General features: G+C 37.6%; 1 protein-coding gene across 5 annotated transcripts in view; it reads right to left on the bottom strand.

Annotated features, from left to right (window-relative positions):
• Positions 1-1,631: 1,631 nt before the first annotated feature.
• Positions 1,632-24,719, bottom strand: part of veph1 (ventricular zone expressed PH domain containing 1) — a 150,524-nt gene continuing 127,436 nt past the window's right edge. For 4 of the 5 annotated variants that reach the window (XM_062976703.1, XM_062976704.1, XM_062976705.1 and 1 more), the window contains 3 exons: positions 22,908-23,025; positions 9,780-9,916; positions 1,632-6,347 (listed from right to left, as the gene is read on the bottom strand). In XM_062976703.1, coding sequence (XP_062832773.1) covers positions 6,111-6,347; positions 9,780-9,916; positions 22,908-23,025 — 492 coding nt within the window. In that variant the 3' untranslated portion in view covers positions 1,632-6,110. Of the gene's footprint in view, positions 6,348-9,779; positions 9,917-11,993; positions 12,304-22,907; positions 23,026-24,719 lie in introns of those variants that run through there. The other variant, XR_010004783.1, reaches the window with a different exon arrangement.

Here is a 24,719-nt window from a genome sequence, read left to right on the forward strand (position 1 = left end):
CTATCTCCTTTCTTGCCTCCATGGCAAGAGAAAATAGTTGTTTTTGAGATTCTTAGCAGTGGCCATTCAGACATCTGAAGGCAGTTATCATAACAGGAAACATGACCTATCTTTTCCCGTCCTTCAAAGATGTAAGGTGCTATGTAAAGGCTAGTGTTTTTCTTACCAGAATCTGCTTTCATCAGAAATATAGAAAGCTCTCTTGCCAAATGGCCACAATGAATGCTGATTAATTCCTACTAAAGTGAACTGCAGCAGAACAGAACAAACCCTAGAATACTTCCAAATCCATGATGTTTCTTTCGTCTTCCCTTTGCAAATTCCAAGAATCTTACTCTTTTGTCCAAATTGTATCTAGGCATCTAAGGCTGCTAAGGTAGTCTGGATCTGGTTAAGAAGTTGTTGCGGTTGTTTGCCAAATTTCCTTTTCCTCCTTGGCTCACATTGTGAGTGCCATTGTTAGCTTTATCACTCTTTATCTGTAAATATCCTGTTGGTTTGAGTTCTCTAAATTTCGCATGATGTGGGGGCGTTTCATAAGGAGTTTTGTTCTTGGTCACACACCATGTGACGTGATTTAGCATGGCTTCCTGTTCTCATTACACTTTGAAGACCAAGAATAAGATACACACCATCTCTTCGAGGCAGGTCTTTCCATCAACCTGTTGGTGAAAGCCAAATGTATAACTTGAACTCATAATAACACCGAAGCATATGTTTATAGTTGTGCTTGTATATTGGGTCAAGAGGACTCTGACTAAAGAAACTCACCAAGCCTTGCACAAAAAGATTCTTTGGTTTGTAACATTCCTGTCACATGATGTATGAAAGAGAGGTTCATACACCCCACCTGTTTGGCAGGGACAGTCCTGGTTAATCCTCCACCATCCCATTTTCTCACTGCTTTTGAAAAGTTCCAGTTTCTCTCTTATCCTGCCACTGCCCTCCTTTGTCCTTGGTTAACTTTAGTTGCTGCAAACCGAGTTCAAAGTACAAGGGCCATTTGTACTCAATTTACAGGAATCAAGAGGAGGAGGACAGGTGGAGTTGTGCCCTTCCTAGCAGGCTCCTTTGTTGTGTTCTAAACTCAGAACATATATTCCTGGGATTCTGTGTTTACAATGGTAGTTTTCTGTGTTCTTCCTTGTTAGTAATCTTTGCCCTCTGGTTGCCTTGCTACACCCTCAGATGTGTTGTTCAGCCACCTTCAGCAAAATAAATGTAGACACTCAGGCTCAGAAGAGGCTTTTAAAAACCTGGAAAAAATCCTGAACTGATTTATCTTCCTTTTTCGTTTTGCTTTAATTCTTTGAGTTATGATATAGAGAGTGTTTGTATACTGGGAAAAGTGGTCTGTTTAGACCAGCCTTCCACAAACTAAGATCTTCCACATGTTGAACCACAGCTCTCACCAGAACAACTAAACTCTTAAGAATCTTGCAATATTAAAAGCATGAAACTGGGCCAACAATAACTTCCAGATCCTAACTCAATTTTACTTTCATTTGCCTTCAAAAAATCATGAAGCTATCCACACTACATCCATGAAACATGCTTAGTAAGCTTTAGAGACAGAGAGTCTGTAGCCGGCTTGTACAATATAGACATTACAAACACAAATGAACACTTCCTTCATTATGAAAAGAAATTAGTATTTATTTAAAAATCACTAATAAAAGAATATAAGTGCTATTACTTTCTCTGTGCCATGATTAATGCAAAAGTATAAAATATTTGTGGTCGAAATGCAGTGGTTAGACCCAGCTGTATCAGTAGGAACCTATGGAGGTTCCACTAATTTCATCCATCAGCTCCAAGTGGAACTAGCAATTGTATATAGATCTAGGTTTGTTGTATATCCCTATCAATATACACCAAAGTAAAGAAGGAAATGAAATCTTTAAAAGTGCATGGAACTATTACATTGAATGCTATATAAAGAAGAATGGTTTAAGGTCACTAGAAAGAAGAAAAATGGACAATTATAAAATGTAGAAGTTATTGCTAAATATCTCATGGTGAAGCTCATCAATGTATATCATTGCTTGTTGCTTTACTTATTCCATTACATGTGTTCTCCTCTGCCCCAAAGGGTAGGACTGGATCTAATGGTCTGAAGTTACCGAAGGCTAGATTTCAATTGAATGTTAGAAGAAAGACTTTGACAGTAAGAGCAGTTTGGCAATGGAACCAATTGCCCAGAGCGGTGGTGGTCTCTCCTTCACTTGATGTTTTCTAAAAAAAACTAGACAACTACCTGTTGGGAATGGTTTTAGCTGGAGATCCTGCACTGAGAAAGAGGGTGTTCCGATACAATGAGGCGTCCTTCAACTCTATGATTCTATGTTATTTTTCTTTGAGGGATATTTTAAATGATCTAATTTTGGGGGATGGGGTGAGGATGCAAATCATTCAAGAGTTCTCCCCAAAGGTTTGGAGCGAATTACAGGGAGCGGTCAACCCCCCTGTTTAAGGAACTCCATTGCCTGCTGATCATTTTCTGGTCCCAATTTAAGGTGCAGGTGATCACCTGTAAAGCCCCAATGGTTCGGGATCCGTCTACCTTCATGAAAGAATTTCGTCCTATGAACCTACGCAATCTCTTCGATCTTCGGGGGAGGCACTTCTCTCGCTCCCACCTCCGTCACAAGCATGGCTTGTAGGAACGAGGGAGAGGGCCTTCTCTGTGGTGGTCCCTTGGCTCTGGAATTCCCTTCCCAGGGACATCAGGCAGGCATCCATCATGTCAGCTTTTAAGAAAGATTTTAAAATGTGGCTTTTCCCGTGCGCCTTTGAATAATTGATCCCAATGACAGGTTGACAATCATTTTTTCCTACACATTTCTACTCTGTTCCATCAGTTGGGAATAATTTTCACTGCATATCCCACCTCCAATTCTCCCATTAAATACTGCAGCACTTTCTCACCATCAGGTTTACAATATACACTCCTTGCACTTTGGCCCAGTTGTTTTTAGGTTAATATTTGTTCTGTTTTTAATTGGTGACCTCTTATTTTATCTTGTTAGTATGTTATTACATATAAATACTGTATGTTTTGCCTGTTTTAATATTATTTGTCAATGATGTTGTGCCCCATGTTAGCCGCCCTGAGTCCCTGCAGGGAGATGGAGACGGGATATAAAAATAAAGTTATTATTATTATGATTATTATTATTTCTGAAATAATGTGATAATGAGGAAAGACATATTCATACCATTACAAAAGTATGAAAGGTTATTTGTTACTACATGATTTTTCAAAACAGGACTCATTATTCCCCTAATTACTCAAGAAGTTGTGTTTCATGTAATGTTATTTATAAAACATTACTTAAATTACTTCCAAGCTCTGATAATATTGTAGGATGATGGGAATAATTATTTAGCATAGTAAAGGTGTGACAAAATCCATTTTTGTTAATCTTTGAGATTGAATCCTTCTCCTATTTGTCTCTTCCTGTTTCTATCTTCTCCTTTGACCGGTACATCCATATACTGTGTACAGCATTAGCTTCTTGAAGGCAGAAATCTATTTTTATTATTCATAAAACATAACTTAATTTAATTTCCTTATACTATAAATAACTGTCATCATTATCATTTATTCTACATATGGTGCTTTAGAAATCACATAAGGAAACAGGTCAGAACTCTGCCTGTGACGTTTGCAAGCTGAAATCAGAGTAATGACAATAGCCACAAAGGAGGTAGAAAAAACTAAGTTATGAGAGGCCAACTTTGAGCAAATGCATTAAGCCTATTCCAACTCTGTTCTAATAGGGAATAGGGACAAAGAGTTTAAAATGTAAATATAATGGAGCTGAAAATGCAATTAGTTAAAATAGTAATAATAGAGGACATGTAACACATAGGGAAAACAAACAAACAAAAATCCATCTTGAAACCAACATTGAATAAAATAAAATAGCATTCAAATTCTGGCAATTTGGTCATGCTATTTAGCAAAAAAGCCTGGCCTTTAAGTCACAGACCACATCACAATAATCATGCAGGGATAAGGCAGTCTTCTGTGTTGGGATTTTTCCAGCAGGAAGGTAAAGCCACATGTGTACTATGCTTGAATTTTCAATGTTTTCCCTGTAGTGTTACCATCATTGGACTTTCCTAATGAAGTGCCAGATGAATTTAACACAGTTTTTCTAAACTCACATAGTTTAGCAGAGGCTGGATTCATAAGACATATCATTATCTGAAAAGTCAGACCAAGCTAGAGGTGTAATAGAATTGGGGCTCATACAGTCTAAGTCAGGGGTCCCCAAACTTTTTAAGCAGAGGGCCGGTCCACAATCCTTCAGACTGTTGAGGGGCCGAATTATCATTTGAAAAAAAACAAAAAACGAGCAAATTCCTATGCACACTGCACATATCTTATTTGTAGTGCAAAACAACAACAATAACAATGAAAGACCAATACAATATTTAAAAATGAAAATAATTTTAACCAACATAAACCTATGAGGATTTCAATAGGAAGTGTGGGCCTGCTTCTGGCCAATGAGAAAGTCAGGTTAATTAGGATTGTTATTGTTGTTGTGTGTCTTCAAGTCATGTCAGACTTTAGGTGAGCCCAAGTCCAAAATTATTTATTTATTCATTTACTACATTTATTTACTACATTTATATCCCACCCTTCTCACCCCGAAGAGCAGCTGTATGTACATACAATATATTATATTATTAGCATAGTACAATATTAGCATTATATATTACTATATTGAACTATACCACTATACTGTAATATTATATGTAATATATAACATATAATTAATATTATTATATGGTATTAAAAATTAGTATTGTATAAAATGATAATATTATTATCAATATCATATGTATATACAATATATTATATTATTAAAACTGATATAAAACTATTATATTATAAATGAGGGCGGGGGCCAGGTAAATGACCTTGGAGGGCCGCATCCGGCCCCCGGGCCTTAGTTTGGGGACCCCTGGTCTAAGTGCTAAGACTTTTCAATGGTCAGGTGTGAGGGACACTGCTTTAGGCCAAGACAAATGCATGATCCAGTTTCAATTCATATACTGCTTTTGTCTGAGTTCATGAATAATTTTAGCTGAGTTTAGTACATAAAACGGATGATCATCTGCAATGCCCAACAAAGTCAGTGGTGGAATAGAATCAGGATGTGTACAGTTAACGTGCTAAAACCTCTCACCTCTAGTGTTTTTGTAAAATGAAGCATAGAAGTAATCTAAACGGTTAAATTATACCACTTACACAATAACAGACTGAATCCCAATAGTTCACTCATAGGTGCATACACATGACTCACTAGAAAAGACGATAATGTTTAGGAAGATAGAAGGCAGTAGGAAAAGAAGAAGACCATATTTCAGAGAGCTACCTTCAACCAGGTAAGCAACAGCTCTGAGTCTATAAAACCAGGGCAGGGCTATTGAGGATAGGGTGAGCAGAGCTCAACTTCATGAAGTTGCCCCAAGTTGAAGTCAACTTGATGACAGTTAACAGCAATGTACAAAGCCATTCAAAATACACCAAAAGGCAGTGTGAATTGAAAGGCAGTATATTAAGGCAATATATTAAGAGACACTGATAGTTCCTTGTTCCTCTCCAAAGAAGATAGGAAGATCAAATGGCAGTTGTGCTTACAAGTATAATTCATCTCATGATATTTACAGTTACGATTGCTTGGCTTTTCATATAGCACGTATTTTACCAGTAAATATGATAATAACCTAATGGCTTAGTAACAGCCAAAATAGCTCTCATGTTCACACAAAGGGACACATTTGTATTATACATTTCATAAACTATATTCTCACCAAGACAAAGACAAATTAGGCACAATTGCATGTGTTATTCAGTCATACTTTAGGTACAGAAGTACGTGCTCCACTTTTTTAATTCTTCCAAGGAGAGCCATAGTCAGAAAACCAATGCATTCTTCATCTGTCCTTTCAGGTAAGAAGCAGTTGTTTTTTCCCTATGTAGTGGACTAAAATACCATGGGAAGGGATGCAATGGGTCCTTCCTGGGAAATGGCGTCACAAAGACCAGTTGCATCACAGGGCAAAAGGCAACACAACCATGCTTACAGTTCTTACAAGTATGTGGTTGCCTCCCTGCTTTCTCTTTCTTTTGCTTGTGCAACTGCTACATTAATGCACTGGAGCCATTCCTCAGCGTTCTTTTCATCCTTGGCCTTGAAAACATATGTTTTGCTGTCTGTGAAGATTTCAAAGGCCCGAGGAAGGCTGCGATCTCTGCGCTTCTTGGTCACTACTTTGACACTCTGGACCTTGCTCAGCTCAATGGGACAGTCATCTGGGTCATCTTTCTGAAATAGAATAAGAAATGAAAGAGGGAGAAATGGAGCTCAAGACTCTTTCTGAAGAGGCACAATTCATTATTGTGTCAAAAGGGCTTTCAGATTATCCAAATGATTTTTTTCTTACCAGGTTCTCTTATCCATAGCATGGATGTACACTAGCTGAACAAGCAATTTTTTTCTTTCCATTAATGCAGGGGAGTATAATTATAAGAGAAGGTTTAGGTGAACATTCTTAGTACTTCTATCAAGCTTCAGGTCCCATGATATTTCAGGAAAAGCCACAGCAATTAAACAAACATAACAGCAATAGAAATACTTACACCCGTGGTTCTCAACCTGGGGTCCCCAGATGTTTTTGGCCTACAACTCCCAGAAATCTCAGCCAGTTTACCAGCTGTTAGGATTTCTGGGAGTTGAAGGCCAAAAACATTTGGGGACCCCAGGTTGAGAGCCACTGACGTAGACGGTTGTTCTTCCACAATTGCAAGTTAAATTTGCATGAATTTGATTATTTATGGTTGTTGCATTTGCTATCATCATTGCCCTACACACAATAGAAAAAAATGTTCTCTGTAGGTATTTCTAGATTCTATAGCACAATATATGGTCAGCTCCCAGCATAAATTGACCCCAAAATCATGCTGGACTGTCAGCTTTTGTTGGAAGTTGGCCATAAAATCATGCTGGATTAAATCATGCAGATTAAAAACATCTCAGCATTTCTAGTCTATATTCACTGTCTTTCCACTTTTACGGGAATCTTGGACCCCTAACTACCATGAATGTGGAGGGCGGAATGTGGATAATATAATCAAAAAGCTCTAGGGAGATAACTCTTAAATACATACTTCGCTCTCTGGAGCCAGTTTTTAGGAGTAGATGCTTCATAGGACATCCATTTTTTTTTTTTTTGCATAGGCTAATGCATGAGTTTTTTTTTTCTTTCAGCACCAAGACATATGTTACAACAGCTCTCTAACTGAATCCAGAAATGCAGGATTTAGACAATTTTCCTACTTGGTTTTTAAGCAGCCTTAATGCATTTGAAAGATGCCCAACGGATAACCCTAGACCCTGATGTGTTCTGTTCATTTTCAGAGACAACCTGGCACAGAAATATATCCAACAGACCTCTAGTCTAATTCACCTGTAATGACCCCTTTGCCACTTAACTTTGCTAAAACAAATTGTGGTAGAGAGGTGGGTAGTTAATATATGAGAAACTTAACTTAGAGTCATGGTTAATTTACTGTGAGCTTATAACATCCAGATAAATTACTGGGCAAGGGGGAGGGGAGAGGAGAGAGATACCTGCCTGTTATTGTCTTCTGTGAACCAGCACTTTAGCTAATCTCCCATATGATTAGGACCACATTACATTGAAAGGAGGTATGGTCTTGATTCATCTTTTTTTTTAAACCAGTGTTCCTTAAAACCAAAGCTATGTTATATTTCTCTTGGTGATATTGTGTGAAAATTGACTCCCATTCTGACACATCCTGTAACAGATTTCTTGTTGCCTTCAAATCATATCCGAATCATGATGACCCTAACCACTTTCTTTGTTCAGAACGGGGCAGCTTTTGGCATACTTTGAAGCTAATAGAATGTGACTTGCCCAAAGTCAGCCAGTGTTCAAATCCCCATGACCAAGCATTGATCTTCAGAGAAAGGTCCAACATCTATGAATATATCACCTAGAATTGTGCATTTGTGGTTGGTTCACATTTATGACCCTTATATATTTACTATCTTAGGGAACACATAAGGACCATGAAAATCTACCAATACCTATTTACTAGGCAGCTGCTGCTGTGATCAATAGGGGTTTGTAAATGATGATTTTATTGGGTCAGGATTGAAGAAACTACATAGCTATGTAACTTTGGTGCTTATCTAGCTAATTAGCAGGTAATTTTTTAATCTGGAAACTTTAACATGGTATCTTATTTTTGTTTAAACATTTTACTTTTTAATTCATGTACTTTGCTCTTACTTGTTTATCTTTGGGTTCCATTCAGGGGAGAGATAGGATATAAATTAAACTAATGAAATCATCATCATGGCTTAGCACCTGTGGTTGTTACTGATATATATGATGGATACTTTGTTTGAAACTTTAAGGTTTCTTTGATTCCTTGTATCAAGTAAACTTCTAAGGTGTAACCAAGCTGGATACAACATAGTATTGAATGCAAACCTTTAACAAGTGGATGGATCCACAACTGCTGACATTTCATAAACATCCCATTATTTAGTGCGTGTGCTTTATTTCTGACTTTGATCAAAGGACTGAGTAATGGTGATAGATTAAGACCTTTAGCTGGGATGTCTCCACACAAATGGACATCTTAATTCAGAAAATTATAACGAGACTTTAATAGCTATGGCTAAAATCCTGTCTGCTGCTTCATGTTAATCTAAAAGAAGGCAAATTACTCTCTTCACCTCCTGGCTCTCTCTTTTAAAACTGTTTGATTCATCAAAATGATTTGTCCAGCAATTCCTTCTAAATTCACTTGATTGCCAAAAGATACTGATCCCTTTAATTAACAAATGAGATCATTTACAAACCCATAGTATTTGTGGTTTGTTTATTTATTGGGACTAGAAGTTCTTTAATGTGCTTCCTGTTCTATTAGAAAAGCAGATTTTATTACCTTCCATCACAGAGAATCCTTGTTCAAAGCCAAACATTTATGCCATGAACAGATTACAAGAAAATGGATAAAAATTTAACATATTCTAAAAGGGCACCTATCAATTAATGGGATGAGCCATAGGCGGGAAAACATTATTTCATTTCATTTTTTTAAATGAGGCTCACCAAATGGAACACTATTAGTTAAATAGCTCAGTGTCTTTGAATGCATGAACAACTGAGGATTTCAGAACCAAGCTCACACGTCAGAACCAGAACAAGATCATAAATTATTTTACAAATAAATCCATAGGTTATGTTTAAGTTGTCTTTTCAAGTAACCTAATTAGGGCATAGAAGGAAACACTGATGGGTATAAATATGGGCTCATCATTAGTAATTCATGTATAGTAATTTTTTTTCAATGCCCTAAAGACATCAGCTGCTGTCTGATCTTGGAAGGTAAAGAGGGCCAGCCTTGGTTAGAACATGGATGGGGGACTGTCTAGGAATATCAGGTGCTGTGGGCTATATTTCAGGGGAAGGAAATGGCAAATCACCTGTGAATATTCTTTGCTCAAGAAAACGGACCACATGAAATTCATGTAGTCATCATAAGTCAACAGGACACTTGAAGGCATACATGCATGCATAAGCTTTTGCACAATAACTTGTAAAGTATCCTTGTGAGTTTTACAAATTACCGTGTGTGATAAAGAAACTTTTCACTGAGTAATTTAGAGTCTTATATCAGAAAAAACACTTTGAAATAAAATAACATTCCCCCAGCAACTCACAGACTTTCCTTTGCGAAAGAGAAGTTGGTTGCCTGCGAGAGTGAAATACCGTGTCTTCCACCTTTTGATGAACTTCCATCGGATTTGCTTTTCTTTCAACTTGCCTTCAATCAAGGGTTGGCCATCTTGATTCACAACTGGGAGATACATTTAAAAAAAGAAGTTTTGCTTTTAAATATTTTGTCCCTTCTCTGGGGGTTTGACATTACATTTTGAAATGTGGTGAACAGAAAATGGTATCTTTATAAACTGCATGATCATGTTTATCCAAAACCACAACATGGAAGAGGAGAAAGAAAAATTCTCATCTAGAATGCTATTTTTATCCCTGCAGGAGTGGGTTTTTATTTTCTCTATAAGGGTGTAAGGCTGATTATCCATCCCTTTAAAAATGTTTTTCTTGGTAGTGGAGAAAAGCCAAACCATACTTATAAAAGCAGCTATGTGGCAAGAAAAACAAGACAGTTAGGTTTCCTTGGTATATTTTCTTTCTGCTTTGCCTCCTCTGTTGTGTCCTCATCAACAGAGTGATTTTTCTGCTCACCTCAACCAACCATCTCCTTCTTTGCAGTGTACTTGTAATTAACAAACCTGGTTCTTTCCTATATAACAGTAGTTCTTTAAGAGTGTCTCTGCAGCATGAATACAAGCAACAGCTTCTGTACAATCTAACAAAGTTGTAGGAAGATCAGGAACTGGGAGATTCAAAGTCCAGTTGGTTCATACTCACTCCTTACTACCCTCAGCCTTGGAGCTCCAGCAAAGGGGATGTGGAAAGAGGCAAAACCAGAATATTTTGTTTCACCCTTGTGCTTGGTGAGATTTTTAAAAAATAGTTCCTTCCCACAAAAGTTTGGACCCAGTTTTCTCGTCCCAAAGATGTTGCAATTTAGCAACTTGGTTTGGTGCTACATATGCTAATACGTCATGAAAAGCTAAGGTGGCTACACAAGCAACCTCCAGTGTTTAACTTTCATTGTGTATATTTGGATAAATCCATGGATATACAGTCACGCCAACTTTTAAAGGGCACCCTAACGGATAAGCTGCCAGAATGTCTGAGGGACCAATTAAAAAAGAAAAGTTCACAGGGTCACAATGAACTAGCATTGCAAATATTTCTTTTTAAAAAACAAAAACGTATTTTCTTTGCAATTAAGCTGTCTAAAAATACAGTTTTATACAGTAACCTTATAACCTCCCTGTTGTAGAATGGTATAATTTCTTTTTATTTGTTCTAAAGCACAAAAGTGAAGCACTGTAGTCTACGTTATTTGTGTTCCTTACCACAATGTAGAATATAGAAACTTGATGGCATTATCTTACTGAACTGTGATAAGATAATGCCATTGACTGGGTGATGACAATGTGTCTCCCTGAGGAAAAGCATCTAGACATATACGTATTCAGCAAAACATGTTTGTGAACTAATAAGGCAAGGATACACACATCTCTGTCTGTAAAGTCAAGAAAACACACAGCTTTTTGAACTCATTTGCTCTGAGTTATCATATCCAACATGTCTTTGTAAGCCTATGCCAGGCTTGCCACCAATTTAAAACCTTTTCTTGTCTTCAGAAGACTGTTTATCATGTGGGTTTGGAGCTGCACATAGTGTTCTTACAATTTTTTCTTGACCACAACTATATTGCTGCTTCAGGTATTTCAGCTCAATACAGAAAGGTCAAGGATTGAAGGATAAGGGAAAAGCACTTTTGGATATGTTGGGAAGGGCTAATTTGTGTGTCCTAAATTTGAACTTTAACATAGCCTTGCAAATGCATGAAGTGGGTTTATTGTGAAAGAGGAATTTTTTTCCACTTGATAATGTGTTTCCATTGTATTCCCTTAATTTTCTATAGGTGCCAATGGAAGCTTGTTTCTAGCAGAGAAAAGAGAGAAGTATCTCTTGGGAAAATGGTAGTTAACTCCCCTATCAATTACAATCCCAGTTCTGATTGCCCTTTTCACCACTGTTATTTAAAAGCAAAAACTAGACACAGTGATGATACATTAACAGTACATTTCTACACGCATTCACTCAAAAGAAAACCCCAATGAGTTCATTTTCTAGCAAGATGGCAGTGTTAATATCTCAACTAATTTGGCCCCGGAAGTGCACAGAAGTGCAGATGTTTTTGGTTTTTGTTACACAACTGGAATTCAGAATTCATTCTTGATGATCATGAGATCTATCAACAGGTTTCAATTTACCTCCTGGAGCCCCCAGTGGTGCAATGGGTTGAAGCCTTATGCCGCAGGACTGCTGACCAAAAGGTTAGCAGTTTGAAACCAGGGAGTGGAGTGAGCTCCTGTCTGTCAGCTCCAGCTTCCCATGCAAAGACACGAGAGCAACCTCCCACAGGATGGTAAAACATCTGGGTGTCCCCGGGGCAACGTCCTTGCAGATGGCCAATTCTCTCACACCAGAAGCAACTTGCAGTTTCTCAAGTCACAAAAAAATGTCATGTACAGCTTCATGTTAAGCCGCTTCCAGTGCATCTGGAATGCATGCTATTTGTACCTGTATTGACATGTTGATATAAATGGTATAATTATGGAGAAAGAATGAAAGAAAGTACATGTTTAAATGCTTGCCTAATTTGACAACAGATCTTTTTCAGAACACATGACTTCTCTGAGAATTCTGCAACAATGTGAAAAACTGTGTGTCCCACATACACACACATACATTATTTTATTCTCTTTTTAATGATAGATGCACAATGTATCAGGATAAGCATGAACTGGAAGAATACCAAGATGATCACTGGGGCTGTACCTACAGGTGGGTTATTTCATTTTGGAATGTTTACCTACATTTAAACACAATAGTAAAGTATTTGCAAATAAAAAATTAATAGTTCAGGAAGAAATCTTCGAGCCTATCTTGCTCTTTGTTGTGCTACTTTCCTGTTTTGTAAGGATTATTTTTCTAAACAAGTGAACAAGAAATACACCTTCTTTATCGTTAAGTATCTCAAAGGGCAACAATGAGGGAAAGTATGGGGCAGTCCTTGGACTAATAGCAGCAAAACCTGGCTACAAATCCTTTCCCAACTAAGAGGTTCACAGTGTGACTTTGTGCCAATTAAGGAGGTTAAGCCAGCCTAACTGACTCTGACATTTGTGAAGATAAAATTGCAGAGAAGTGGGTTGAAGGAGGAACTAAGCTCCTCATGAACTGATGAATAAATCACCCACATTTCATTTTATTCCGGCTAAAAATATAACCATCAGGGATGATATAGAGAAGGCATCCTCAAACTGCGGCCCTCCAGCTGTTTGGACCTCCAACTCTTTGAAGCCCTAACCAGCTTGTTCAATGGTCAGGAATTCTGGGAGTTGGAGGCCCAAACAGCTGGTGGAGTGCAGTTTGAGGGTGCCTGATATAGAGACGACAGGATACTGAATGAGTGTCCTAAATAATATACCCCTCACAAATGTTTTATCTTGTGCATCTCATAGTGCAGGCTCATAATCACTACACTAGGCTAGCTTTTTATAACATTCAAGGCTTGATTTGCCATGAAGTAGGGTTAAGCAATCTGTTTTAGCTGGCACCATAAATGATAAAAGCTGAGGGCTGGAATAAATTACGGAAGGGACTGACCTCTGAATACAGCAGCAAAATGTTTCAGTATATTGACCTTAGCATGGGGGAAAGCAAAAAGTCTTGGGTTAGCCTTGTTGATTATGGGAATTTGAATTACATTTTTCTACTTCTAAGGGCAGATTGCACGGGCTTCTTCCCCTCTCCCCAGTTGCATATGATGATAGCTCAAGAGACTACACATACATATACAAGAGCTATCAGTTCTCTTTCTTCTCCAGGAGAGAGTGGCATGCTTGTTTCTAAATAAACCTCTAACTCAAATTGCTGAAAATAGAATATGAACTGTGTACCCGCAGGTCCCATACCTGACAAAATGTGCCCTTTCTAAGAATTTTCTAGGTCTTCCAGACAATTTTACACTAATGTCCAACAGAAGTCATTCAGTTCAATAGGCTTTGCAGTTATCCAGGATTTCCTGTTTCTCTGATAAGTTCAGAAATGTATCCCTTGTGGATATGGTGGTTATACTGGACTGTTTGGATTTGTATAGAGATAATTATATACTTCAGAATGTACAGATACATTTGCTTATGGAATTGAGTCTCCTACAAGAAACTTATGTGATAAAATTTAGCACGTCTAAGGCAAAGAAATGACTGAAACAGAGAGGCCCCCTTCTGAATATATTGCAGGAATCTTTCCATCCTTTCCCATGATAAACATCCCACATGACAAACAACAGGCCTTGAGAAAGTAGTATGAAATTTCCAAGTTTTTCACTAAAATTGCTGTTAAAGCACAGAACATCCTGAAACATTTTTCAGTCATTCCCATAAAACTCCCAATGCCACATTTTCATTAAATCAAATTATTTTCCATAAGACTGATGTCATTTAGGATTACATCAATAGATTTACTGGAATGTAAAATCAGTCATTGTCTGGTTGAGTTTTGATTCACTGGTGGACACTGCTGGGGAAGTACAAAAGGGAGTAGTGCAAAAGACAACTCTTCTGTGAGTCAGGTGAGAGTTGCTACCAATAAAATGAATCAGATGTGAAAACGAAGACTTTTCCCTCCACCAAATATTTGTAGAAACCACTATTTCTTGCTGACCTTTCAATTTGGAAAAAAATTGCTTCATTTTTTTGTACCTCATTTTGCAAAAAGAGTATCATATGAAAAAACTACATTATATGTTTTTAAAAATTCCAAAGTTTTAAAAAGTTAGTTTAAAAATTATCTGAAGAGCAATAAAACAAATACACAAATGAAATTGGAGTAGAAATGTTTGTGAGTAAACGTACATGTTATACAAGCGGTAGACAATCTGTTGCTCTTTGACCTTGTGTGGCCCTGGGCTGATTTTGGGTGGCACTCAGTCTAATTTGAAACTCTCTCTGTAAATGATCAGTTAAAGTACCTGCAGGAACGGTCTGTCCCTTCCCCATCGGACAGCCAATATATGCAGCATGTGATCCACCTGCTGCATATATAGGGAGGTGTCCTGGCTCTCCCAGCTCAGTTGCCCTCATGCTCTCCCCTCCCTCCCACTCTACATTTGTTGACTATGTTACCATTATATTCAGTTGTTTTGGTCTTTGTATCTTTATCACAACTTGGGTGCAGTTGGAATGGGTTTTGAATCCGCTATGTTTATCTTTCTTCCCTTCCCCAGTGGGAGGGGGGTGGTTGTCTACCGTGTGGTTGTTAGGGGATGTGGTGGTGCAGGTATTTCTGACTGGAAAGAACGGGAACCTGCACTGCACTTTCATCTCCTTTGGTGCATCAGTCTGCAGCTGGCTGTCCAATGCTTTGATCCAGAACCCATGTATGACTGCCAACCCTGCTTTCAATTGTAACCAGTAAAAAAGTTGTGGCCTTTGGTTATCTCAGCACTCTGAGTGAGCCTGCTTCTTCTGGTTGGTATGGGTGTGAGGGGGTATTGGTTATCCTTACCCACTCAAATAGTAACTTTCCCATCTGGCAGATGACTATTTTTGGGGAAAAAGTTTCCTTTTTTTGCTATGACAGCAGGAAATGAGCAAAGAAAGCCCACTATATAGTGAGGTTTTGAATGTCAAACATTTTGATTCAATGTGTTCCATGCTAGAGTGCTTTGGCTCTCTATATTCTCTCTTTGAGAAGTGGTTGCTTTTAAGTAATAACAAAGAGAGACAGGCATCAGCAAAGCCAAACATTCAAGTCACTTAAACTGATATTTTATGTCTTTTTTATCTGACCATTTTTTCCAAAGAAATTTTTTTCCAAAAACAAAGCATTCTATTTAGGAAATTCAAGATGTTAGGAATTTACCACTATATTAAAAGCCCAGACTTGTACAATTCTTTGAAATCAAAGTTATAGATTTAAATTTTTCACTAACTGCAGTTTCTCATATTAATGAAAGTCATTTGTTAGCAGTCAACAGTTAATAATAGGTTTCAAGGAAAACCCCTGTAATTCCAGCCTTTGCTTGGAAATGCGTACATTCAATGCATTCAAACATATTACTGTAAACACACACAGACTTCATTAAACATTTCATTTGTTTCATTTCTGACTGTTCCATTTATGTTCTGTAGCTATTGGTTTTCCAATTCCCAGTGTAGGAAAAAAACTAAGGAAAATGATGATGAGAAAAAACAAACAAGTGGCATGTTGGCCTGAAGCACTAAAAATGCAACAAACTAGGAGATGTTTTTGACATCCACAAGAATAAATACAAAGTGAAGTCTGACTAGTCCTTCTCTTGAATGTCAAGAAATCCCAAGGCACGATCAGTGTGATGGGTATGAAAATGGCCAGTAATCTCCCATAGCCACTTGGTTCCAAGACCTCCTCAAAGCCAAGTATTCAAGGAACACATTGTTTGGAGCTGGTCCTTCCTCCACTCTGCTATCTGCATTCTCTTGCCATCTCTACCATAGGCTTGGCTGCCTTCTCCTCCTTCTGAATGGTGTAGTGCATTGGCTCTGCCCATATTTTACAATGGTAGGATTTTTAAAAGACTTGCATTAACACTTCCGTTTCATACGATTTTATTTGAATTAGGCCTGACAGATTTACAAATAGCTTGCAAAGATTTGGACTACAAATAGTAATGCCAATTGGAGGATTTGGGAAGATGCAGTGTTTAAAAAATAATTTTTCCAACTTCTGTTCTAGCCTAGTGGATTTTTTTCCATCTAATTCTTAGGCAACATCATGAATGACCAATGTAGTTGGCGGAATGCTCATCAGATTAAAAGAGAATTAGGACCTTGTCACACGACCGGTGGTGGTGCTCCTCTTAAGGGTGAGGCATGGAGCCCTCATCTCACCGGCAGGACATTCACATGGAGGGAAGCAAGGAGCGTGCGTAGAGTGTATGGCTTTCCCCCGTGGAGCTGTCATGGATCAGGCAACACGGGAAGCCTCCTGTGTTGCCAGCTCCATTGGGGGGGGGGACTGCATGTGCTACGCACGCTCCTCGCTTTCCTTTATGTGATTGTCCTGCTGACTGGCGAGATAAGGGCTCCACATCTTGCCCTTAAGAGGAGCACTGCCCTTGGCCATGGGATGAGGTCCTTAAGACAATCAGAAATAAACTATTGGTCCAAAATCTGCTGAAGCACTATGCTAGCTTAATGATCTATTCATTTTCATAGGTGATCACTCATGACTGAGTATGATGGTCTTCCAGAGGTAGAGTCTTGGTCCTTAAATGACGGTGATGACCTATTCTGAATCCACATGTCTTTCACATTAAGGACATAGATTTTCAGATGGAAGACAGTCACAACAAAGGATTATCTTGGCATGCCTTTGTCTTGGCACATTTCTTCTTTTCACCCCGTATTGATGACTCTTATAGCACCATTGATAACAGCTGATCTCCAGTTAGAATGCTTGAGTGGCAGGGCTTCCCAGTTCATGGTGTTACACCACATTTTAAAGGTTAGTTTTCAGCCCATCTGTATATCTCTTTTGTTGTCCACCGATATTCCATTGTCCATTCTTAAGTTGAGAATCAAGTGACTGCTTTGGGAGACAGTGATTAGACATTCAGACAACTTGGCCAGCAAAGTGAAGTTGATGGCGGAGAATCATTGCTTCAGTGCTAGTGGTCTTTGCTTCTTCCAGAACGCTGATGTTTGTCCATTTGTCTTCTCAAGAGATTTGCAGGATTTTTCAAAGACAATGCTAATAGAACATTTCCAGAAGTTGAGCATGACATTTGTAGATGGGTGATGTGTTGTGTTAGGCCTATTCTACATAGTTGAATAAAATCCAAATTATCTGCTTTGAACTGGATTATATGGCAGTATAGACTCAGATAATCCAGTTCAAAGCAGATAATGTGAATTATCTGACTTGATATTCTGGATTATATGACAGTCTAGAAGGGCCCTTAGATTTTAAAACTTCACTATAAAGGAGTGTTTCGAAAAGGAAGGAAACTGCTAACTCAGGATTTTGTCACATGAAGATAGCAAAGTGGAATTGCAGCAGGATAATAGCATCTTTGGCCAGTATTCATCACACAATGTCATGTCTTGTTGCTGCTTTGTATCTTATCCATTAGTGTAATGAACATTTTCTCTCAATATCACTGTCCCTCCATTACTTATTTAAGTCAGAACAGAAGGGACTGCTTCTGTTCTGATATGCCAGTAGTCATGTAATGTCAATGGGCATGATTCCCATTCTCTTCCCTCTCCACCTCACTTTTTCCAAGTTGTTTCCCCATTTTTTCTATTTCTTTGCTTTCTGTTTTTTTTAATTGTATTGCTGTTTTTGCAAAATTTCAGTAAAAAGAAACAAAACTAAAAGGTATGCTAGAGAGGGCATTAGGCAAGAAGGTGGAGTTATGGAGGCTGTCGAGAAGACAGGTCATGGGATCACAGATTGCCAAGGTGCTGATGCAGAGAATTATGATAATGAATATTCTAAAGCCAGTATATTTCCGTTCTCTACACTAAGGCGATGGTGATGAGAAAGCAGACTGGTATGCTAAAATCTTCCATTTATTTGGAAGTAAGTCTTTTTAATTTGAATGGATTTAGATTGCTTACAGTTTCAGCCTTAGTTTATTTTGTCCTGGGACTGCATAGAAAACTGCTTAATGGAGCAATGACTCAGTCTAGAGCAGATCCTTGAGCAGATGTGCAGCTGAGTAAAATGAATCCACTTTTCTTTGAAAAACTCCACCGGAATTAATTCTGACTTATGAAAAACTGATCTGGGTGAAATACAATGAAAAGCACTTCATATGCACATGCAAAGCTCTCTGAAGTTAATGAAGTTTTAAAATAAAATCTTCAACTTTGCGCAGCAGCCAACAGTCAGCATTAGAAAGTTGTCCAAACTCCCTAATTGCCAGCTGTTTCCACCCTGCTGTAGGATTTCAATGGCTTCACATCTTCAGATGGCAATTCATTTTAACTGGCATCTGTTTTTCTCTGCATATCTCCATCTGTCTAGAACAGAGTAATGTTTCTAGCTCAAACACACCGGTCCAAAAGAATAATTGGTGTATTTCTGTTTGACTGGGCCACACCCAACAAAAATGGAAATCAGCAACAAAACAAACAGCACCGTATAGGAATTAGAAAGCTCTATTTAGTTACAGGATTTATACATTACATATCAGCAATTCCTATTTGCTAAGCATGACTGCATGATTTTAATTTTTCAAATTGCATTTGCTTCTGTGTATTGAGTAAGATCTTCAAGTGAACTACAACTTAAAACATGGTCTTAGTGTGCATAGGATACAGTTATCTTGCTGAAACTAAGTGAGCCTTGGACTGATCAATAGCAGGACAACATTCCAGTAGGGACCTTGTCCATCCCCTTGTCTGCTCTCTTGAATTCACAGATGGAATAGTAAAGTGGATAGAAACATGGAACCCACTTGGAGTGTGACACTAGTGTAAATGAAGATTATGTTCCATGGATGACAGATTACTCCTATGCACACTTTGCGCTTGCTGCCAGTCTGTTTCTGGATACAGTTGAAAGTATTGTTTTATCACCTATAAGGCTCAGGTTCAGGCTATCTTGCAGATGCTGTCTCCTTGTATGGATCAGCCTGGGTTATGAGATCCTCAGGAAAGGCCCTTCTTTCATTCCCACCACTATTATGTAGACTGAATACATGAATAAACTGGTAGAATGTTACACTCCGCCAGCTTTATACTGGATCTTATCCATAAAATAGTACAATACTTCCATTTCCCTCAAATGCCCTTGAAGTTATTACTTTATTCAAATTTGCTTGAAGTTATTAAACAGTTATTAATTTTTCAGTAAACATGCACATTTAATCAAGATCAATCTGTTGGTATATGGGTGTTTTAGTAATGTTGTAGGAGCCTCTGGTGGTGCAATGGGTTAAACCCTTGCACCAGCAGGACTGCTGATTTAAGGGTTGGCGATTCAAATCCAGGGAGCGGGATGAGCTCCCATCTGTCAGCTCCAGCTTCTCATGCAGGGACATGAGAGAAGCCTCCCACAGGATGGTAAAACATCCGGGTGTCCCCTGGGCAACATCCTTGCAAACGGCCAATTCTCTCATGCCAGAAGCGACTTGCAGTTTCTCAAGTCACTCCTGATATGAAAAATAAGTAATTTGTAAGGCAGGCAAGAAATTATTATCATTATTATTATTATTATTATTATTATTATTATTATTATTATTATTATTATATTGCAAAGCTGCAGAACCTGAGCTCAGTATTCCTTGGTAAGATTAATTATTGCTAAAGAATCAGTTAAATTTGTTATTTAAATACAAGGAGTGTTGAGAATTTTTTTAGTTACAGTCTATATGGTAGGGATATTTCAAGTGAGTGTTTTCATAGCAATCAGTGCTTTACAGTAGTCAGTGGGAAAACGTGTCCCTTTGGCTTTTCAAAATATGATAATGCTAGTTCAGTCAAAATCTCTGAATCAGTGCTCCAGCATATCTGTTTCTCGTTATTTAAATCTGAATACACAAGGATTCTATCAATTCCTGAATAAGTCATCCTATGCCGTCATGTTGGGAGATGACAGTATCATCTGAAAATATTTTTCAGAAATATTTCAGTACTTGAGCATCATGATGGTTCAATACATTTATATCCTCGTTTCTTCTCTCTGAACACTCACTCAAAAAGACTTGAGTAAAGCAAAATGCAATACTATAATAAAAAATAACACAAGTAAACACTATTTTAAAAGCAATCAATTGAAAGTAGATTCATTGCACAAGGTGGCTGAGGCTATTGCAAAATGAAATCCAAATTACCAGAAAGACCACAGTTTGAGACCACTGGAGTAAAAAAAATATATCAAGGGAGCTGGCATAAGTTGTCCCAACTTTCCTAATTTTGTATCTGAATTTTGAATTTAAAACACGAAACATTCCATTTATATTTTGAATGTTAAAGTTATGTCAACTACATTCTGTCATTTCTGTGCTGGAGAGATTTATGGGAAGGGTTGGTTCTGTACAATCACCACTTAAAATACCATCTGCTCTGTATCTAAGTCTCTTCAACATGCAGTCTAAATACTTTGATATATGTTATCTTTTCTTTAGTATGCTGAGTACAGAAAAACTAAAAATGAAATATTATGTCTGAATGGTTTATTTTTGATATCAGTTATCAATGAAATGTCATAAGCTGTCAATTGCTAACACTGATCAACTTTTGAATTGGACAACATATTATCTATTACTGGTAAAATATCACTGAAGGCTAAATAAAATTATGCCAAATAGCAATTTTGAAATATCAAATAGCAGAATTCAATATCAAATATTGAAATCGTATGTCATCACATGTCATACTGTTGGCAAAAAATGCTGAATGGTTGACTTTAAAGAATAGCTAGAAATATTTTAATAAACAAGCATTCATGAGGTTAGTCAAATTCAGTTGCTAGTCTCAGCAACAGAAATCCTTTGTACCAGGGAGACTTGTCACATTTTTTCTTATGATTTAGTAGTTGGCTCATTCTACTCTAGATAAAACTATCTCTTCTATTTAGGCCGGAATGTTTGTTTTGTTTTTGTCTTGCTTTTGAGTGAAATCTGTTTCAAATCTACTTTTGGCCAACCTTTCCAAAAAGGTACCTATATTTTCTGATACTGACTAGCTTTATGCTGACATAAAGTGTTGTTCGGTTTCATATCCCACTTTTCTGCCAAGATAGTAAAACCCAGGAGGTCTCCTGTTCAGCCACTAACGGCTCAGTTTAGGAAAGCTGGTATGTCAATTGCTTTTAGGACAGCAGTAAGCAATTTAGGCATTTCAGCCATGCTCACCATGGTACATACTCTGCTATTACTATGATGCCAAATTGATGGTAGCTTTTGGCCACTGAATTTTGGTGGCAAACTGGAACAAACATTTAACATTGCTTGTTTATAAGTCCTTTCTCACAAAAAGTCTGAAGTAAACAAAAAAAAAAACTCCTATTAGAACAAGCATAGCATTGGCTGATAAAGGTGCTTGACATACAAAACATGGATAGACTGACCTTTTTATTAGCAAAAAACAAAGGAGAACCAATTAAAACAAACAAACTGGAATAGAATAATAGAAGACCCAAAACGGATAGAGAAGAGAAGAAAGGAAAAATAGACGACAAAGGAGAAGAAAAGAATAATATGATGAGAAGGAAAGACAACTTCAACGGAAAGGAAGAGGGAAAGAGAAGAAATGGAGAAAAAGTCTAAGAAAACTTAAAGAGAGAAAGAAAAGGTGAAACATCTCGAAGAAACTGTCGTGAAGTCATTTTTAATACCTAACTTATTATTTTTTTCTTTTTATTCTTCTCTTTCTTCTTCTTCCTTTTTTATTTTTTCCTTCTCTACTCTCTTCTCCTTTTCTCTCTCTCTCTCTCTCTCTCTCTCTCTCTCTATATATATATATATATATATATATATTCTCTTTTTCCCAATTTGGGATTATTCTCATTCTTTTTAAATATTTTGTTAAAACTAATAAAGATTATTTTATAAAAAAAACAAGCACAGTTGGTGGACAGCATGGCCCACAGTCATGTGAGATCACTTGGGTGATTTCACATGGCTATAGACTGACCATATATTGACAACAATTCCTTTCGATCTTATCCCTGAACCAATGCAATGTGTATGTTAGATTTTTCTTCACCATAGTTGCCCCACAAAATTTTTCCAGAAATACATTTTGCCTTGTTGCTTTGATGAGCTTCGGCACAACATTCATTTGAGATGCAAAGTTCACAGTGAAACCTGAGGTATTGCTCTTGGGTTTAATAAGAATTCTCCCTATTAGTTGTGCTCAGAACTATAACTTTAGCTATGTATCACTATCCATACAAGCACCACAGGCTATAGACTACAACTCTGTATTAATTGACTTACTTGGGAATAAGTCTAACTGGATTCAATGGGGCTTATGCATGGATAGATATTGTTATTGTAGGAGAAAGCTGTTAAAGATTTGGTTGCATGATGCATGCCATTTATGAAAGCAGCCTTCAGCTCTGTCAGATTCTGAACTTTATAATATTTGTCTATCACAACATTATGAGGAAATAAAACTGCTTACCTGTTGCCTTTTCAGGATTATTACACATGAAACATTGCCAGGCCCCTGCTTCCTCACTGTAACCAAATAAATCAAAGAATCTCACTTCTTCCAGGTGTATCTGTACATGGTCCAAGTCCTAGGCAAACAACAGAAAAAAGACACAAAACCCACTAGGAAATCATTTGATTGTCAGATGTTCAATTTATTGCCTGTAAAATTAAAGTAATAAGGTCAAGTTCTTTCTAGTGATGGGAACTAAAACAAAAGCATATGAACAGTGGATTCAGACTCTCAATACATAATTTTCTGTGTTATGTTTTATAAATATCCTACTCAGTCATTTGGGCTTGGCTAACTAAACTGCCCCTGGTGGCGCAACAGATTAAACCACTGAGCTGCTGAACTTGCTGACTGAAGGTCGGCAGTTCAAATCCAGGGAGCGGAATGAGCTCCCGCTATTAGCCCCAGCTTCTGCCAACCTAGCAGTTCGAAAACATGCAAATGTGAGTAGATCAATAGGTACTGCTTCTGCGGGAAGGTAACAGTGCTCCACGCAGTCATGCTGGCCACATGACCTTGGAGGTGTCTACGGACAGTGCCAGCTCTTCGGCTTAGAAATGGAGATGAGCATCAACCCCCAGAGTCGGATACGACTAGACGTAATGTCAAGGGAAACCTTTACCTTTTAAAATTAAACTGAATACATTACAGAACTTCCTTAGACAGACCCTGAATCCATCTAGCCAAGAGAGGGACAATCTATAGTCTAAGGACACTTTTCTTGCAGGCTGTGGCATCCCGTGAAGTACAACCCATTTTCCCTGTTGATGGGGCACCAAAAATGGAGGACAGAGGCAGAATGCTGTTTCATTGCTGGGAAAAACTGATTTTTTTCATACTATGCAACTATAGCACTATGATTTCACTTTAACTGTTGTGACCGAATCTTATGGAACCCTTGAGAAAAGTTCTCTGGTAACAATTCTAACTATTCCCCCATAAACTTGTGAAAGTGAAATCATAACACTGTAAAAGTATAGTGTTAAACAGATTTAGTTCTGTGTGGATTATGCAACTGAACAAGGTTCTAGGAGATTACAACATATCATCCTATACCCTTTCATATTTTCTATCAATACATTATTTCAAAAATAAATTCTGCCAGCTGCTGATTTTAAAGAAAAGGATGAACTTAATTGTCTTTCAAACAACAGATTTAGTGCTCATGTTCAGCTACAATGAAGATATCATTGTATTATTTGTTTACTTCACAGTATCTATTCTCTTATTTTCAGGATTCTCTGATGAAGTTTTGCCATTTAAGATGGGCTGCAAATCACCGAAAAATCTTACATTGAGATCTTTTAAGATTACAATAGTCAAACAGAAAGGCTGCTCTGCCACCTACAAGAAAAATGTTCACAGCTTTTTCCAGATTAAACAGAGTAAAAGGAATTGCTTAGCATTATTTTGTTAAAGTACATGGAGGAATTTTCCCCCTCACAAGTGACAACACAAGCTAGCACAATGAATTGCAAAAGAGCTGCTGGGTTTGTTTTCAGTGTAACCTAGCTGATGTCCTTTGACAAATATCCGTGAAGCAATTGACCGGAAATCTGTAAGGAAACAAATACATCTGGAAACATTTTTCATACTGGCAAATTTGAACTACATTACACAAATATCATCTGTAGCATGTACATGCGAGAGAGTACAACATTACATTTTTGCAAGCTGTTCCACAGCTATTTGACTAATGTGTGCTGATTTGGTCGTATTTTACAACATGCAACAATTATGGAAATCATAAAATCTCCCACTGAGGACACT

This window comes from Anolis carolinensis, chromosome 3 (assembly GCF_035594765.1).
Source record: "Anolis carolinensis isolate JA03-04 chromosome 3, rAnoCar3.1.pri, whole genome shotgun sequence".
In the NCBI taxonomy this organism is placed as follows: Eukaryota; Metazoa; Chordata; class Lepidosauria; order Squamata; family Dactyloidae; genus Anolis; species Anolis carolinensis.